Raw genomic sequence first — 16,611 nt, forward strand, 5'->3', positions numbered from 1 at the left:
AAATACAACTGGTTGAGAAACAGAGTGACCACTGACCCCTTTATCTAGCTCAGCGCCAATCGCCCGTCCCATCTCCCCCGCTGCGCCTTCTTAGCCACGTCTGCTAATCTTCGAGCCCCCCCCCCAACCCCCCAACCCCCCAAACGACTCTATTATTTCCTAGACAGCTCTCTTAGTCGCTTCCACGGCTCTGTATGGCAGCGGGGTGAGGGGTGTTTGGCGAGGGACGCTGAGCCTAAGGCCTGGCTGCGGGACCAGAGCGTAGACCCGCCCCGGGCCCCGATTCACTATGGGGTTCTGAACGTGGCTGGAAAAACAAGACTGTGATTAGATTAAATAATCAAAACGTTTTCATTTAACAAGACAAACAAAACACAGGCATTAAAGGCATAACATCTAGCACACAGCATGTATGTTTATACACTTCAATTAGTTTAATATAGCAGTGCATTCTTTGCCTATGGAGAACTTTTCCCAAATTGTAATTCTAAAGCAGTTTTTTTTTGTTTTGTTTTTTTTATTTTTATTTTTTTAATCTATTTGTTCCCTTTAAAGAAAAACAAAAAAAGGTGTAACCACATTTTGGCAAAATGAAAAGTATTTAAACTTGCAAATATAATGAAATAAACCATAAATATACACAAAACATACTTTCATACGAGGCAATAATAATAATCATAATAATGATAATAAATAGTTTTTAAGTTAACAATAAGTTAAAACTACAAGCTTAAAGTCGCCCAAATAATACAAGTTCATTGGCGCTATATTGATTTTTTTTTTTTCAGTTTAAATTATTTATGTTGCAACAAAAGCTACCACAGACTTTTACAAACACAATTAAACACATTTTGATTGAAAAGAAATAATTCTAACTAATTCTAAAACCTGCATACACTGTAAGAACGGCAACTAATTATAAATAATGGAAACAAATATAAGAAATCGTACCCAATAAAAGGAAACAAAACAAAATATTCGACCCACGTGTGTGTCCTCTATGGCAACATCAACAACACAAATACGCTAAGTTAACGTGTGATTCTGATATGTAAAGGAAATCAATAAATTACAGGGAAAATGATATTCTGAAATCAACATGGGCTAAAACCGATGATATTTTAGACGGTATTCCTTTCACGGTCTTTTAGATTTGCTCTTTTCGGTACCATAGACGGCTGTTTGTTTTAGCTTGCATGGTCAGAGCACTAATAAGGGGGCGGAGGAAGGGATAATGGACATTTTTAGAGACCAGAGCTCTTGGTGCTTGTTTGATTCTTCTAATGAATCTGTTAATTAACACTTTTTTTTTTTTGCATTTTGTTGTTGTTCATTACATTTGATCCTTTCACTATTCTGCAAACCATTTCAGTGTGACGTTTAATTTCTTTTTTAAAAAATATATATATCTTTTGTTCTCAGTCAATATAAAAACGAAGCACATTGCACTTACTGTTCCATAGGAAAGTTTTTTTGTCTTTTTTTAAAATGATTATTATTGAAGTTGCTCAAGCGGTGCAGTATGTTTGTTTCCTGCCATTGTCCTTGGCTCTCAGAGGGAATGGGGTAAGTGGTGTAGCTAAAGGGTTTGTTGGGACACTTAGCCAGAAGGACGACGCTAAAGACCCCCCCCCCCACCCCCACCCCAACCCCTTTCGGACACCAGGCACACTAATGGGTTGCGCTGGTCACTGTATCTATCCCGTTGCTCATTTTAGAGGGTGGACGAATCTTTACATTTAGGATTTTTGTCTCCTCTAGGGCACACCACCGATGAGTTCCAGGATGAGTTGCGTTAGCGAAAGAAAAATGTGTTGCGATGTTAATGTGGCGTTGTAAGCTGAGAGAGGTTCAAGGTATATCACAGTTTTTATACAATGGGAATGGAAAGAGTTTAGAGACACTTTGATATGTTATAATATGTGTGTGCGCGTGTAAGTGTGTGTGTGCGTGTGCGGTCACACTCTTGCTAAATGTTTCGGACTGACTTTTTTTTCCCCTTCATCAGTGACAAAGCTAAAATCCCTTGGTTGGTTAGTGCTTGTGCATAGGAGCAAAATCAGGTGTTGACGATATGATGGTGGAATAGGGAAGATATGTGTTGCAGAAATTAAATAAACAAGAAAAAAAGTACAATGGTAGACATTTGCCTTGTGTGGTGACATACTGGCGAATATAATTCACTATGGATTATTGTGTGAGATTTGATTACATTGATAAGTGCAGCTACATTGTATTATGTCAATTTCTTAACTTTATCTGGTGCACTGAAAATGCTGAAGCGTTAAGGTGATTCTTCCTTTTCGTCTTTTTGCCGATACGAGATGAAATGCTCTGGGTGTTCATGGTGTTCGATGTGACGCCATTTTGAGCTTCACTGCACCGTCATTGAAGCAACATTTTTCACTTTAGAGAAACCATAGCGTCTTTTTTTTTCTTGCGTAATGCATACATTTGCCTGTCTGCTGATTCTTTTTTTTGTTTTTGAATGTTTCGTAGTTCTCTTCTTTTTTTTTTTGTATTTTTGTATTTTTGAAAATGAAATGGTTTCACTGCATGTAAGTCTTAGTCCCCAACCCTTCGATCCCCTCCCTTTACACCGCAGACTGGTCCTCTCTCCCCAAAGTTGAAAACTCTGAAAATAAAAGCCATGCGGTGTGTCCAAAGATTTCCACGATTTAAGAATCTGTAAAAATGTCGCACAAGGTCTTGTTTTTTCCGTAGATATAAAAATATATTAATCTCTAATGTAATCCTTTCAAAGAGATCATTGTCCTCTTTGGCTAACACAGCGTTATTTAGAAAAGCAAAATGTCACTTGATTTGAACACATTTACATCTTTCAGTTCTTTTCTTCATATAATGTGAAGTTTTGCTATTTTTTTTTTTTACAGCAATGTCTCTCCCCATGGAACGGTTTAGTTTGTTTTATCACAGGGCTGTGGACAGCTTGGGCATTGTCGTTATTGTATCTAAGGAATTTTCCATTTCTCAAAATACTCAAACTATGAGTATTTTGAGAAAAGATTATCTTTTTTTTTTTTTTAAAAAAGGGCCTTGAGGACACAAAATTAGACATTATGTTTGATATGTAGCTGTTTAGATATGCTGGGGCTGCTAAAACCGGTTTGGGAAAAGCGAATTATAATGGGATTCCTTTTAGTGAATAGAGCTAAATGTATCTGAGAGGTTATGAAGAGCGAGGGCGACCAATCCCAGTGGCCCCTGACCTCCATAACGGCTCACATGTACGTCTCAAAGAGCTGACGCAGAGCCTTTCCTACTCTCAAGCCATTCAAAGCTGTTTAAAATGATCTAATACAGTTCTGGATTTTGCGGCTGGACTTCATAAATGGTTTGAAGGACTTTCAAAAGATTTCCAAATACCATCGCCATGGGAACACTGTCGAAATGCCCCTAGTTACACAGACAACTGCATATGTGGTGCAATCGATTCTAAATTCTAACTATAAAACTCAGAGTGGAAAGAAACGAGGAGATTCTAGGTCGCTATGTTTTGTGAAGTTTCACTATGCCCTCCGGTGGAGCTACGTGTGTGTGTGTGTGTGTGTTGATGTGCGAGTGTCTCTGTGATGAAAGTTGTCTTTCGGCGTGCTGAGGTGATTGTGATGACCCCCGGGTGACCTCTCGATTTGTGATTACCATCCACACAGTTTGTTCAGTTGCTGTTGGGTTTTGAACCTCGAGTAAGGTGTGTGTTTGGTGCCATAAGGCAAGGTTGCAACCTAATGTAGAGCCAGGAAACCGTATTCAAAGTTCTAGAAAATGCTTACATTTTTGGCTATTATAACCACCTTAAATGTTGAATATATAGTTATATCATAATATATATGAGAACACTGTTTTTAATCATTTTTCTCTTTAAAAAAAATCACTGATTCAAAATGCCCAAGTGTAAAAAAGTGACTACATCCTCTGAAGCCAGACAGGAGAGTTACCGGGGCAATATTTTGGGTAAATTGCACATATTTGATTTACTTTTTCTTTTTCTTTGACCAGTTCTTACTTTGCCTGAATTAAATTAAATCTCTGCAGACATTCTCTGTCACATTCATTAGACTGTCCCTCCTCATGGATTTCCCCAGCCTCGCCTCGCACCTCTGCTAATTCAATACAGGCAAACATTGGGAAGGACTAGCATGTTGTGTTAAGAGAAAAGAAAAACAACTCTACTTGTGTATTTTTGTTCGAAACAACTAAACGTGTGTGTGTGTGTGTGTGTATGTGTGTTAGAGAGAGACTCAGTCCAGGCCCATGTAGAGTGAATGTACAGGGAGCTCAGTAGCTCCCCCTACATGTTAAAGAGCAGTAGTGACTAGGCCTTCCTTCAAGCCTTGTGCTGCTTGCTGGTCTTGAAGGAGACCTGCAGGACACGGTCGCCCAAGCGGTAGCCGTTCAGGCTGGCGATAGCCATGGCTGCCTCGTCGTAGTTGGTCATGGTGACAAAGCCAAAGCCCTTACATTTGTTGGTGGTGAAGTCACGGATGACCTTGACGTTTGTGACGGCGCCGAACGGGCCGAAGAGCTGCCACAGGACGCTTTCGTCAGCTTCCGGGGACAGGTTGTAGACGAAGATGCACCAGCCAGCTCCAGTGGGCCCGGTCAGGTTGACGCCGGCTAGACTGGTCATGCTGTCAATGGTTATTGGGGAGAATCTGGGGAGGAAAGAAGGAGAGCTACCATGGGTGTCATTCTGAAGTTCAGCACAGCGTGCTTCTCATTACCACATGCTCCTGCCATTTTTGTCTCTTTGAGAAGCGGACGCTCGATCTCCACAGCCTATGTAAGAAAATGGCCAGCTATCATATTATCTAGTCATATTATCTGGTGACCAAACCAAACTAGTCATATTCCCTGTTAGAAATAGTACACAGAATTCACAATGTTCAACAAAATCACGATACTAAGCAAAACAGAAACCTAGAGAGGGATGAAGGCAAATCAGAAACAAATCAACAGAAAATTGGAACTAACAGAGGAGACGCAAACGGAACCTTGTATGTCCATGCTGGTGGAAAAAAAGAACATTAAAGCAACCAAAACTGAAAAAAAATAATAATGTTAGTTCAATACAGAAATACAGTTTGATCAAGGAATCAACCAAAAGAACAAAAAGGTTCAACAAAGCCATGCCAGAATGTCCTGCTGTGATATCAGCTAAGTCAATCTAGTCTACTGAAATGGTGTTTTCTCAAATCAATCTCTAGTGTTAATCCTAAAGTCAGCAGGTGGTATTCCGGGCACTTTGTTTGAGCTTGTTTAGGCATGGATGCTTTTGAAAGCACACCTTTTGTTTTTAAATTACCTCTTGACTCCGTAGCTGGCGTTTAGTAAATTGTCGAGTCTGCAATGCAAGAGGGAGAGTGACGGAGGTGAAGATATTAGTTGCAAGATCCAACAACCAGAGCAAAGCGTTTTCATGGAGCCACTTCAGCCACCAGGGGGAGCTCTTTACCGGGCACCGCATCCACCAATCAACAGGCGCGAGCGGCTCGCCCATCGCACTGACGCAGTGCTTACAGAGCCCTCAGGCGATGGATCGAGAGTACTGCGCGCATGTTTGTGCTTCTGAATGCATCCGTGCCATGACTGATTCACGCACACTGTTTTATCTCTTAAGCAGGGCAGTTCTTTTAAAAATGTACACACTGCCTCAGTTAGACCCATTGTGATTTGTCAATCCCCCTGATGGCGTGAACGTGCTGCGGTTTAAAGGAAAACCGTCAGAGGGAGAGTAGGCAGCGGTAGGGGTGTGGGCTGAGGGTGGAGGCAGTACCTGAAGCGTTGAGTCTGGTGGTGCAGAGGGCCGGTGTAGCGGCGAGCTGCTGTCTGGTAAAGCTGGGTGAGCAGGGCCTGTCCCGTCTTCTGACTGGGGTTGTTGGCGAACTTCACGGTGATGGGCTCGGCGGCACCCAGCGGCTTTTGACCGTTCAGGCCTTTGATGGCCTCCTCTGCCTCATTTCGTTTATCGAACCGAATGAAACCTACTCCGCGCGATATACCTGCTCCGGACAGAAAGCGACGTAATGTAAGCACCGTGAATTTAAAATGGCAGATAGATGAGTCATGTGGACACAGGGCTAAACCAGACTTTATACTGTAGTGATTTATGATCTACTCTATAAAGCAGACAAAGAAAAATGTTAACATGAAAAAAAAAAAAAACACATTATAGTACCGTATAGTTAAAGAGAAAAAATATGGGCTGGACTTCCATAGGAATTTGGCTTTTGGTTAACATAACATTTATTCAAAATATATAGCCATTTAGAAAAGACAAAAAATGACTACAAAAAATAATTCAAAATATTATTAAAAACTACAATACTATTTCAATGATACTAAATTAACACTGCCAAGAACGTGCATTAAAAATGTAAATGGGGTCAATTCTGAGTTCATGTTGACTGTGAAGCATATAGCCTACCCTATTTATTTATTTTTGCGTCACATCCAGAGCTTTAATTAGACTTGTAATCCTCCCCCAGGGTGCGTACGCTGTTTGTGGAAGTGAGGTAACGTTTACCTGTGACCTGGTCTACCAGGATGCGTGAGGTGATGATCCTTCCATACTGGGAAAACAACTGCTCCATGTCTTTCTGACTCATGGTTTTAGGCAGCCCGCTCACATACAGGTTGGCATCACGTATGGAAGCTGAGCTGGGTCTGGCGTAGGACACCTACACACACACACAAAAAAAAAATTGGAGCTGCAGTTTAGGATTTGTAATATTATTAAGAAGCATGCATCAAGACAGCTGTGACAGTCCTAAAACTCCCAGCAGTGCAAAACTTTCAAGTGTAGTCGAGGCAGATATGTCACAGCAGTGCCACGCTCAAAGGCGAGACATCCGCCCACTCTCTCTCATCCCTCCTTCCGTTAAAATCCACGTCTCTTATCCGCACTTCACTCGAACCAAACCCGGTTCCCTTATTAAACACTACTTCAGCTTCGCAGTGCTCCTGACAGCAGAAACACGAACCCACTCTGACATTCACACTCCCCCACCCCCCAAGACACTTCGACACCCTCTGAGCTGATTTGAGACCAGCTCCCTCTAGGGAGTCGTGAGGAAAATTTGATATCATGGGCTGTTTTTCTAGCCGGTGATTTTCCACAAGACAGCAGCATTTAGAACCTGTTCCACTTGGGGATGTGTCATTTAATATAAACTCCAATTAGGCATTTATTTTGACGTTCAAATATTCATCTCATTTTTATATTCCCCTCTATATTTCCTAAAAATCCCCCACCGAGCCGTCTTAGTCGTATTTGAGATGCGAACAGATTTTTCTCATAAAATATGTATATTTATGAGTTTCTGGTGGAAAGGGGCTGACTTTGATTGATGGTGTCAGTGTGTGCGCATGTGGTTTTTTGAGATAAAGAGATTGGCCCCCTCCTTCTTCTCCATCTCTCCTTTGTCTTCTCTCTCAAGGGGAAACTGCTCCTCTGGCAACCGGCAAACCAAGTAAACAGATTACAAGATGTCCAGCGTCCCTGACAACTCCCTAACACGCCCTCACTAAATACCCAACGAAAAAAAAAAAGCAAATCAAATAAAAAGCTCAATATCAATTCATGCTAATGGAAAAGCACCATCCTCACTTTCCAAAAACTCTCGATTGTTTTTATTCAGCAGTATTACACATACAATTTACACTTATTTACTTATATTATTATACAAAAACTGTACTACCTTTACTCCATTTAAAAAAAATCTTGTTACTCATTATATCTCTTTCTTTCTTTTTTTTCTACTTATTTTTCTATAATATCTCTTTTTACTTATACTTTTTATTATCTTTCAAAATATGTCATAGTCTTATAGTCTTTGTTCCAATGGTATTTTTCATCTAAATTAATTTAACATAACATAATGTAATTTTATATATTTAATATATATATAATATATTTACTTTTTATTATTTTTCTAAACATTTATATTGCCTTAAAGCCTTACACTCTTTTTACTACCCCCCCCCCCCCACACACACTTATTTACTAAATTTTTTTTAAACTAACTTATTTAACTTTATATTGAATATAATTTAATATAAAACGTTTTTTGTCTTAAAATTTATATTGCCTTAAAGCTTTATAAAGCTTAACCCTTTATAACCCTAACCCTATCCTGTTTCCAGTGCTCTTTTTACTTATTTACTAATATAATTTATTTCTGTCTTTAACCATTTTCTTCAATGGCGGGCTCTAGAACAAAGCATTTCATTTCACAGATTTGATTCTGTTGACCTTTTTATGTGTGCGATTACAGCAACAACAAAAAAATGTTAAGCGAGTAAACTTGTTTTTATAATAAATAGGAGTCTATTTTAAACGTGTTCAAGACATTTTACAACGCCCAGTCAAGTTATAGCATGCTTCGCCATCAGACCTTGGCAGAATGATGTGTTTTTCCACCATATGCGTGTTTGAGTCTTGCAGGCCAGTATGACTAAGCAGCGGTATTGTTGAGGTAGGGGTGTAATTGTGCAGTGAGTGGGTGAGTATACAGCAGAGACTGGAGGGGGGGGGGGGATCTATTGGAGGGATGGGATGCTGCCCCATAATTAACCCTCTCCCTCTCTCTCCCACAGTACAGATGGTGCCTGCAGCCCATATGGCTCCTAATCCTGTCATTGGCATTCGGCTCCCTCCTAGCCTTTGCTACTGCGCCCCGTCACCCTCCCTTCCTCCCTCGTTCCCTCCCATCCTCGCTATCGTCTCTACCTTTCTAACAATGGCGTATTGACATGGAAAATATGACATTTGCCTGGCTTAAGGATTTGAGGGCAGTGGGCACACGAACGTTGAATGTCAGAGAACGATGCTGGATGAATGCACTGAACAAACAAGACAATTAGGACAATGGCAATCGGTTTAAACAACTACGCCAATAATGTTCGCCCATGGCCTGCAGTCATTATTCACTGGAATAACAGTGCTTTGCTTAAGACTATAAGGAATGAAACTGCTCTGTATGCATGCCTATATCATACAATTCACATCTATATCTCCAATATGAATGCATGCAAGCACACGCTGAGTCCACAGAAGCTGCTTAACTGCGGATTCTTGCGGATTTGTTGCGATCTTTGATGTGTGGTGATCAGGTGGAGAAGCGGACCGACTGTTTAATCTCTTACTTTCAGAAGCCCAAGCAGACCTTTCCCCACCCCAAAACCCAGCTGAATTGGGGACAAAGAAGGCTCTAATTAGCCAAGATTGGAGGCAGATGGGGCTCTCCTCGCTGACCTCCAAGCCTCACATTGCGTCTCCCTAATTACATTTCCATCACAATCACCCCTGCACACAACCCTTTGCTTTCTGACCTCCACTTTCTCTTTTCTTCTGCTCCTTTTGTCCCCGCCACGATTCCTCCCACCGCCCCTCCCTTTCACCTCCCCTCCTGCTGTCACGTCTGTCTTGGGCTCTGCTTCATTCCCTACTTCCTCCCCATCGAGCGATTTGAGGAGCTTGGGCTCGGCGAGGACGGTTCTCTTACTTTGATTGTTTTGGTCTGCAGTTTGAGACCATTGAGCGTGTTGATGGCCTTGTCGGCATCATTGGGATCCACGTAGTTTACGAAGCCGTAACCCAAACTCTGGCCTGCATTAAGACAAACAAGAATGCACTTGAAAACCACCCTTTAATGCAAAACATTTCCTACCGAATCAAGATATGCCGCATTGTTACCTGTGATCTTGTCTCGGACTAGTTTGCAGGACTCGATTTCTCCGATACTGCCGAACAGGCTCTTGAACTCCTCCTGGGTCATGTTCTGAGGCAGGTAGTTGACAATCAGGTTGGTTTTGCTGTCGTCCGCGGCACCGTTAGTGCTAATGACGGGGCCGTTTGGCAGGCTGGTTCCGCTCGGACCATTGGACACCTGAGTTTCCATGGTGCTAATTATCTGCAGGTGGAAAAATTACAAATTAAGACTAAGACAGTGCAGTTTGGGTGAAAACGCATAATTTCAGGGGCGTCCTCGTTGAGAGGTTAAAAATCAATGTGTTTGAGGGGTAGAGGGCTGGAGGAGAACAATATCCCACCTCCCCTCCTCCTATGACCTCCTCCCTCACTTCAACTCTCTCCATCAGCCCCTGGCCCTGCAGATGTCACAGTCCTTTCGCTCTTTCCCAGCCCCCCTTTATGCTACCCAGGGTCAAACAGCGTTACATCACAAGCCTCTGAGAGGATGACGGTGTGGGCATGAGAATAGTTGTCATTTCAGCTTTGCTAACAGATTTTTTTTTTTATAATTTCTTTCAAAAAGTGGGAGTCTAGACAAATAAAGATGAGATGGCGTTGGCACCTTGTTTATGTGAAAAGCGAGAGTGTGTGTGTGCTGGGTCTTTGGTTCATCCGTGTTGCTGTGGAGCACATGATGTTTAATTTGGCCTATAGGGGATTTTCAAAGAACAGATGTGTGCAGGTTGTAGACGCTACTTCTGTCTTTAACGGTCCCTTTCTGTCACAACGCACGACTGGATTTCTCCTCATCGTACCGCAAGCGATCCGTCCTTTTTTATTTCTTTTGTGACTTATGTTGATTTTTTTTTAAACATTTTCCCGAAGGCTGGTACTCTCCAGAATTTACAAATCGGCATGTGTAATGTATGTTCATATATTAGTCATCGTAAGTTGACTGAAAGCACTCTTCCCTCGGAACGGCCCCTGGGGTGGAACAGGGTGTCTTAATTAACAATGCATCCGTGATTTTTTTTTTTTTTTTGGGATCCCCACAATCAACAGGCACAATCATATGCCACAAGTGTCCCTTTATGTTTTTACACTCTCAGGAAGAAAAAAAAGGTACAAAAGCTGTCACTGAGCTGGTACCTTTTCAAAAGGTACTAATTTATACCTTTAAGCTACCAATATGAACCCTTTATATGTTCCTTTTGAAAAGGTACCAGCCCAGTGATAGCTTTTGTACCTTTTTTTCTGAAAGTGGATGATGCAAATAATTAATAATAGGAATGTAATTGGAAATAAATGAAATGATATCTAATTAAGCATTTACGATCAGATGCGCAAACAGGTGAATTCCTAATAGTGTGGGTAGTCAGTTCTTTTGTTCTCCCTTCAGTATTGCCTCTCTGTAACGCTCTCTGTCTCTTCAGTGGAATGAATTTATTCTTGCCTTGAGCCTTACCTCTAACCAGGTTGCCCAGGTAACAGCAGCTTGACGACTGTTGCTATTGGCTGGCTTCTTGACTTTTAGCAAACCTCGCACATATGTGTGCATGTCGTATGTGCACTTGGAGTTGTGTGTTCGAGAACTAGTGCTCGGTTAAACTCACTTTTTGTCTTGCATTAATAAAATAAGCTTTCAGGGCCGCCAGAATTTATATCTCAGGCAAATTGACACTGACAAGGAGAAAGCTCAGGGAGTCGAGTTATTAAAGCGCTGCAAACACGGATCTAGGCAAAACTGACAATTTCACTGCCACCCGAGCAGGAATTTCCAAGAAAAGGTCGTTCGTTTGATCAATCAAATAGTGATAAAATGGCATCTTTTGTGGCAGTAGCCCATAGCCTGTATATTTCAGGAAATATCTCGGGTTCAGAATGTAAACCTACTCAAACAGGCTCTGTCTAAGCGTTGACACAAACAGAGCGAGTCTTGACACAATGTGACAGGATCAGGGCAAATGTGATTCGTGAACTGAAGTAAACCTCCCTATGGCAAGCACCATCCTCAGCGACGAATGTAGTGAGTTACACAACGCACAGGCTCTTCGGCCACACAGACTGACACGTACACTGTCTTACAGCCCAGATACTGTCGCCAGCACAGCAGAGGTAGAGGTGGAGGAGCGCTTCATCCCAAAATACATGACTCGCAGAGACAGGCGAGAGACTCCTTCCACTGTGCTCCTTAAGCATTACACACCTTATCAACTGTCCCTGAATTTTACGCTATTAAAAATAGGGCTTTCGAAACAAAACGTGGCCATGGAAGCAGGCTTTGACGTTCCTGTCCCAGCCTGTACTTTTCTATTTCTGGGAGAGTTCTCCCTCAATATTTAATGCACTGCATCAGCATCGCCTACACAAGGACCCAGACTCACACGCAAACAAGAGCCCTGCATCTCGTATACGCAAAACCTATTACCTTCCCACCAGCGCGCTGATCAGGATAAATGACTGCAAAGATTCCTCTTAGTGAGTTTGTAATTAGAGTCTGCTGAAATGACTGTCAAGCCTTGACAGTCAGACAGAAGGGAAAATTTCATTCGATTTTTCCCTGAAAAATGTCCTGTTGAATGTCACAATACACAAATGTAAGAAGCCACTTGGTTTAACTGCTGCCATATTTGTTAGATGAAATACAAACATAGAAATTATAAGTTAAAATACATTTCCATTATCTACAGTCATAAACGCATCATGCCAGAGAACGCTATTTACAAGCAGGCCTGAAAGCAGCATGAGATAAAGAGCAATCTGACTGTGAAGACTATTGGCTCACGTCACTTCCTTAATGTCCCTGTGCAGTGAGTGAGGAAGCCATTTTCTTAAAATAAACACAGTCTTGCACAAGATCCGGTGAGGTAAACAAATAAAGCATAAGGCTGATCTAATCTGTAGCTGTATGTATCATGTCAACGTTAATTTTCAGACTGCCAGGGTCAGCCAGCCATTCCCAGCATTGTCTGTTAACGTAAGGCTGTGGAAAATGAATCTGTATTCGTGACATTTCTGGTGCCTAATGCAGACCTTAATTTTTATCATTTGTATTTCATAAGCGTACGTGTCTGGACGAGCCTCCTGACTGAAATGTGAACGCTGGATTGCCAATAGGCTGTTTCAGTAACAGATTACAGGATTATCTTAAACAAAAGGCATTAGCCACACTCTCACTGCAGCTTAAGGGATCACAGTGGCAGCTGTAAAACAACAGGACACAAGTCAAAACTGAACGGATAAACCATTATCTTTGTTTTTTAATTTTTTACCGGTGAATTGGGTTAATTTAGCTCGTGAAATTTGCAGCGCGAAAGATCATCGACTTATCGCGCGAATGCACAATTATTGCTTATATTTTCCCTAATAGCGTTATTTTTTTTCCCATTTTTTTTTTTACTATTTTAAATTATTAGTAGGCCTAATTTTGCAAAAACGTTTAACGTTAGGGAAAAGGCGCTAGCAGTGTTCATGTTACTCTTTGGTCGCTATCCAGAGTGCTGAATTCGGGAGTGGCTCGACATGGACAACAACCTTCAAAATATCATTGGTGCCGCGGACTTCATTTTATCAAGTGGACATTAAGCTCTTGATGTCGTCTTTATAAATAAACACCTCTACGAATCGTTTAAAATCGTTATCCTCTCGTCCTTTGATTGGACAAGTGCGCGTGTGCTCTGTGGGCATTCACAAATCCGAGCTCCTTTTTGCTGAATAAACGTATTGACACAAGCGAACAAAAGAGCCACCCGTTCCTCCTCTACAGAGACCATGGCAGCACTATGAATATTAATGTAAACAGTAGCGCTTTGTGTCGAGGCCAGAGGCTGCGGGACTCTCCGGGAACAATGAACATTGCAACTGCCTTCACTTTGACTTATTCTACAATACAATTTATTATCAATAATAATAATAATAATAATAATAATACAGCAAACATAATACAAATAGCTCATATACATGTAAAAATCAATAATGTCATTCAATAAATGCCTATAGCTATAGCTTTCCATATATATATATATATATATATATATATATATATATATATATGTATGTATGTGTGTGTATATATATATATATATATATGTATGTATGTGTGTATGTGTGTGTGTGTATTTAATTAATGCCAATTAATTAATGAAGTTAATGTCATTATTTTGCCTATAAAATCAGTGTATGTACTGTATAATGAGCGGTTCGATTCACAATAGACGAAGCCTGTGATCCTGTGCGTAACGCCCCTGACAGTTTAAACTGTCCAGCATAACGGGGTTTTTTTTTAAACGCCGTCTTTTTCTTTGATTGACAACCCTCTTGATTAACGGTTAGTGAGAACCTCGTATGTTTATACCGTTGTGTTGTGTTGTGTATCGTTGTGATGTCCTTGTCCTTGAATTGTGTACGCGCCTGGAGAAGGTTATCTGACTCAACGGTTTTATGTGCTTGGCACTGCGGTAGAGGCTCGTGCTCACGGAGGACTGCGGAACAACAAGCCGAAGGATCCGTCGTTCATTCATCACACCATCTATTGAGAATTTAAATGAAAGGGAAGCGCGTCGTTTCGTATCGCCTTTTGTTTGAGGTCACTATAAAACAAGGCAGGCTGTCCTTCACAGCAGACAATTTGTCAAGAACAGAGGCCTCTAACCTCAAACGCAAAATGACAGTAGGTTTGTGTAATTTTTAATAGTAGCCTATTAAATTAATAATTACAAATTAAGTCTTCATTGTAACGAATCTAGCGTTTAGTATTAGCTATCACGTCTTCTGGCAAGAAACAAAGACGATTAACCTGACAATACGCTTCATGTAGAGCAGGCCTGAAGAGTTAAACGTCATAAATGAATCCTAACATTTTAATCGCTCATTCATGGATACGTTTCAAACACCTGTTCGTATTTACATGAGCTGTTGTTATTGTTTTCACAGAAAATCTACGTGAAGATGGTGACTCTGAGCTCGTGCCATCGCTGTCTTCTTTTCGAGAAGACACGCCCAAAACGCTTTCCCTCAGGCCTTTGTATTCCCCTCATATTGCTTATTTACACTCTCGGTGTCGTTATATTTTTGGAGAGAAAAGGACGGAAACGCAACTCGAGAAGAAAACACAAGAAATCGATTACATTTGGCCGTTTCCATACGTGACATTTGGCCGTTTCCTCTCTCGCTATCTCTTATGTAGCATCGCAAGCCTTAGGAATTTTGTCCTGCCTGATTCAATCCAAACCAGTGGATGCATAATGTCTCCCCTCCCCCTCTGAGTGACTCGACCTTTTTCTTTGCCTTTGCTCTCGATGGGCTCTCAGCCTCCGAGGCATCGTGTTTTGTCTCAGAGATTCAGTCTCGAGCATCCTTTCTGAACGAGGCATCTGCCCTCTTACGCCCTTCTGCCTCCGCCGCACCTCAGCTATTTCTGAGGAATTCCTCAGCGCTCTATGTTAATAATGGCTAATTATCGCTTGAATGCGTTTAATTAACGGATGTAGAAATAAATGCATGTTGCGAAGGGTTTCGCGTATTACGCATTACGATGCAAGGCGAATGGTTCGTACGGCTGGAGAAAGCAATGTTTTGATTCCCCTCAGAAAACGAAGCGAGCTCGGCTATAGCGATGCTCGCGCGTGCCTGTATCACATTACTTAAATCCTGGGCTAATCGTTAATCTTGTTCACGGAATCCGCGATTAGATGTGCTAGTATGTTTGCGTTTTTGACCAAATGCTGTGTATAGCCTATTATTTGATTCGCTTGTATTTAAATAGCCTATATTTTAAGATGCATTTTAATGTCTAATTAGCCTATATTTTTGCTTTCTCAATTTGAATGTCTTGCAGGCACATGCTGTGTGGCTGATAAAATTGATTTTCTGGTGGTGCTGTTATTGTTTTGTTATGAGACCGACCAAAAAAAGAAGAAGAAGAAGAGAGAAGGTATACGTACAGTAACCATTCTTGATGTACAAAGATGATAGTGATCTAGGTCCTTCGATTTGCAGGTCTTCAGGCCGACTCGCAGATATTACGCCGTGGTGGGAAATGCAGATGTCAGTTTTCCAAACGAAAAGAAAAAAAAAAGAAAAAGGAAAAAGGACAGTCTTCGCCCAGGAAATCTCAGCCCGTGCGATTGTAGGTTTCCTCAGTAGTGTGAAAATGAGGAGAAGGGGGTTTTCTTCAGGATGATGATGAGAGAGAGATTTCTCTCCGTGTGGCGTGGGCGATGGTTCAGAAAAAAAGAGAAGCAGTGATCCCCAGTAGGGTGTGTCCAGGGGAGGGTGTTGTGGATCTGCTGTTGTGTGTGTATTTCCCAGCTCCTCGCAGGCTCCTTCTGTGCCTCTGCTGCAATGTTCTTCTTTTATGTGTCCTTCTGGCTGGCAGAGCTTGCTGCTGATTGGCTAATTGCGCAGGGAGGGTACTACATGGCAGCCATTGCAATGCGCTCCTCTCCCATTATCCCCTTCAGGAGAGATCACCGAGAGCCCCCTGTCCCTCCACCCCCCCCACCATCTCTCCACTCTTTCCTTTTGCCCTCCCTTTCTTCCTGCCCCCCAACACGCATGCAGAGCTGAGTGAATAGAGCTCCACCTGCACTCTGAACAGATGGGTGCAGAAAAAGACAGGAGCCATGCTTTCTCCTTCTCTTTGCCCCTCTCTCTCTTTCTCTCTCTCTCATCCCCTTACTCATGCCTCAGTTTTTTTTTTTTCCTTTCTTGATTTCACATTATTTGTCCTTGTAGCTCCTCAGATTCCATCCTGTAGGCTGGCGCGCTGCATTTTCTAAGAAAGCTGAGTAAATGGCGTGAGCAAGTCTTGCCGTTTGTTCAAAAACGAGAATGCAGAACAGCCGTGCGAAGGCATAACTGTGTGAAGGTCATTTCTGGACATAACACGGCCCACT

At 41.7% G+C, this 16,611-nt stretch overlaps 1 protein-coding gene across 8 annotated transcripts; it reads right to left on the reverse strand.

Moving 5' to 3' along the window:
* Positions 1 to 2,499: 2,499 nt before the first annotated feature.
* On the reverse strand, positions 2,500 to 16,045 carry elavl3 (ELAV like neuron-specific RNA binding protein 3). 8 transcript variants are annotated; one of them, XM_084113997.1, is made up of 7 exons: positions 15,658 to 16,045; positions 9,719 to 9,935; positions 9,528 to 9,631; positions 6,548 to 6,701; positions 5,798 to 6,023; positions 5,327 to 5,365; positions 2,500 to 4,676 (listed from the first exon to the last, which is right to left on the reverse strand). In XM_084113997.1, exons 1-7 carry the CDS (start codon positions 15,664 to 15,666, stop codon positions 4,349 to 4,351), a joined length of 1,077 nt encoding a protein of 358 aa, XP_083970123.1. In that variant the 5' UTR covers positions 15,667 to 16,045; the 3' UTR covers positions 2,500 to 4,348. The 8 variants fall into 8 exon arrangements, with proteins under 8 accessions (XP_083970123.1, XP_083970122.1, XP_083970120.1 ...); XM_084113996.1 differs by having other exon boundaries at positions 5,798 to 6,026; XM_084113994.1 differs by having other exon boundaries at positions 2,500 to 4,697; positions 5,798 to 6,026.
* Between the last annotated feature and the right edge of the window lie 566 nt (positions 16,046 to 16,611).

This window comes from Abramis brama, assembly GCF_963993115.1.
Source record: "Abramis brama genome assembly, chromosome: 1".
NCBI classification, from domain to species: domain Eukaryota; kingdom Metazoa; phylum Chordata; class Actinopteri; order Cypriniformes; family Leuciscidae; genus Abramis; species Abramis brama.

Excerpts from the sequence above, each read along its gene's own strand:
- elavl3 (XM_084113994.1), bottom strand. Across the intron at positions 9,632-9,718 it reads AGTCCGAGACAAGATCACAG|GCCAGAGTTTGGGTTACGGC; the intron begins GTAACAATGCGG and ends GTCTTAATGCAG. Across the intron at positions 5,366-5,797 it reads CACCAGACTCAACGCTTCAG|ACTCGACAATTTACTAAACG; the intron begins GTACTGCCTCCA and ends CTTGCATTGCAG.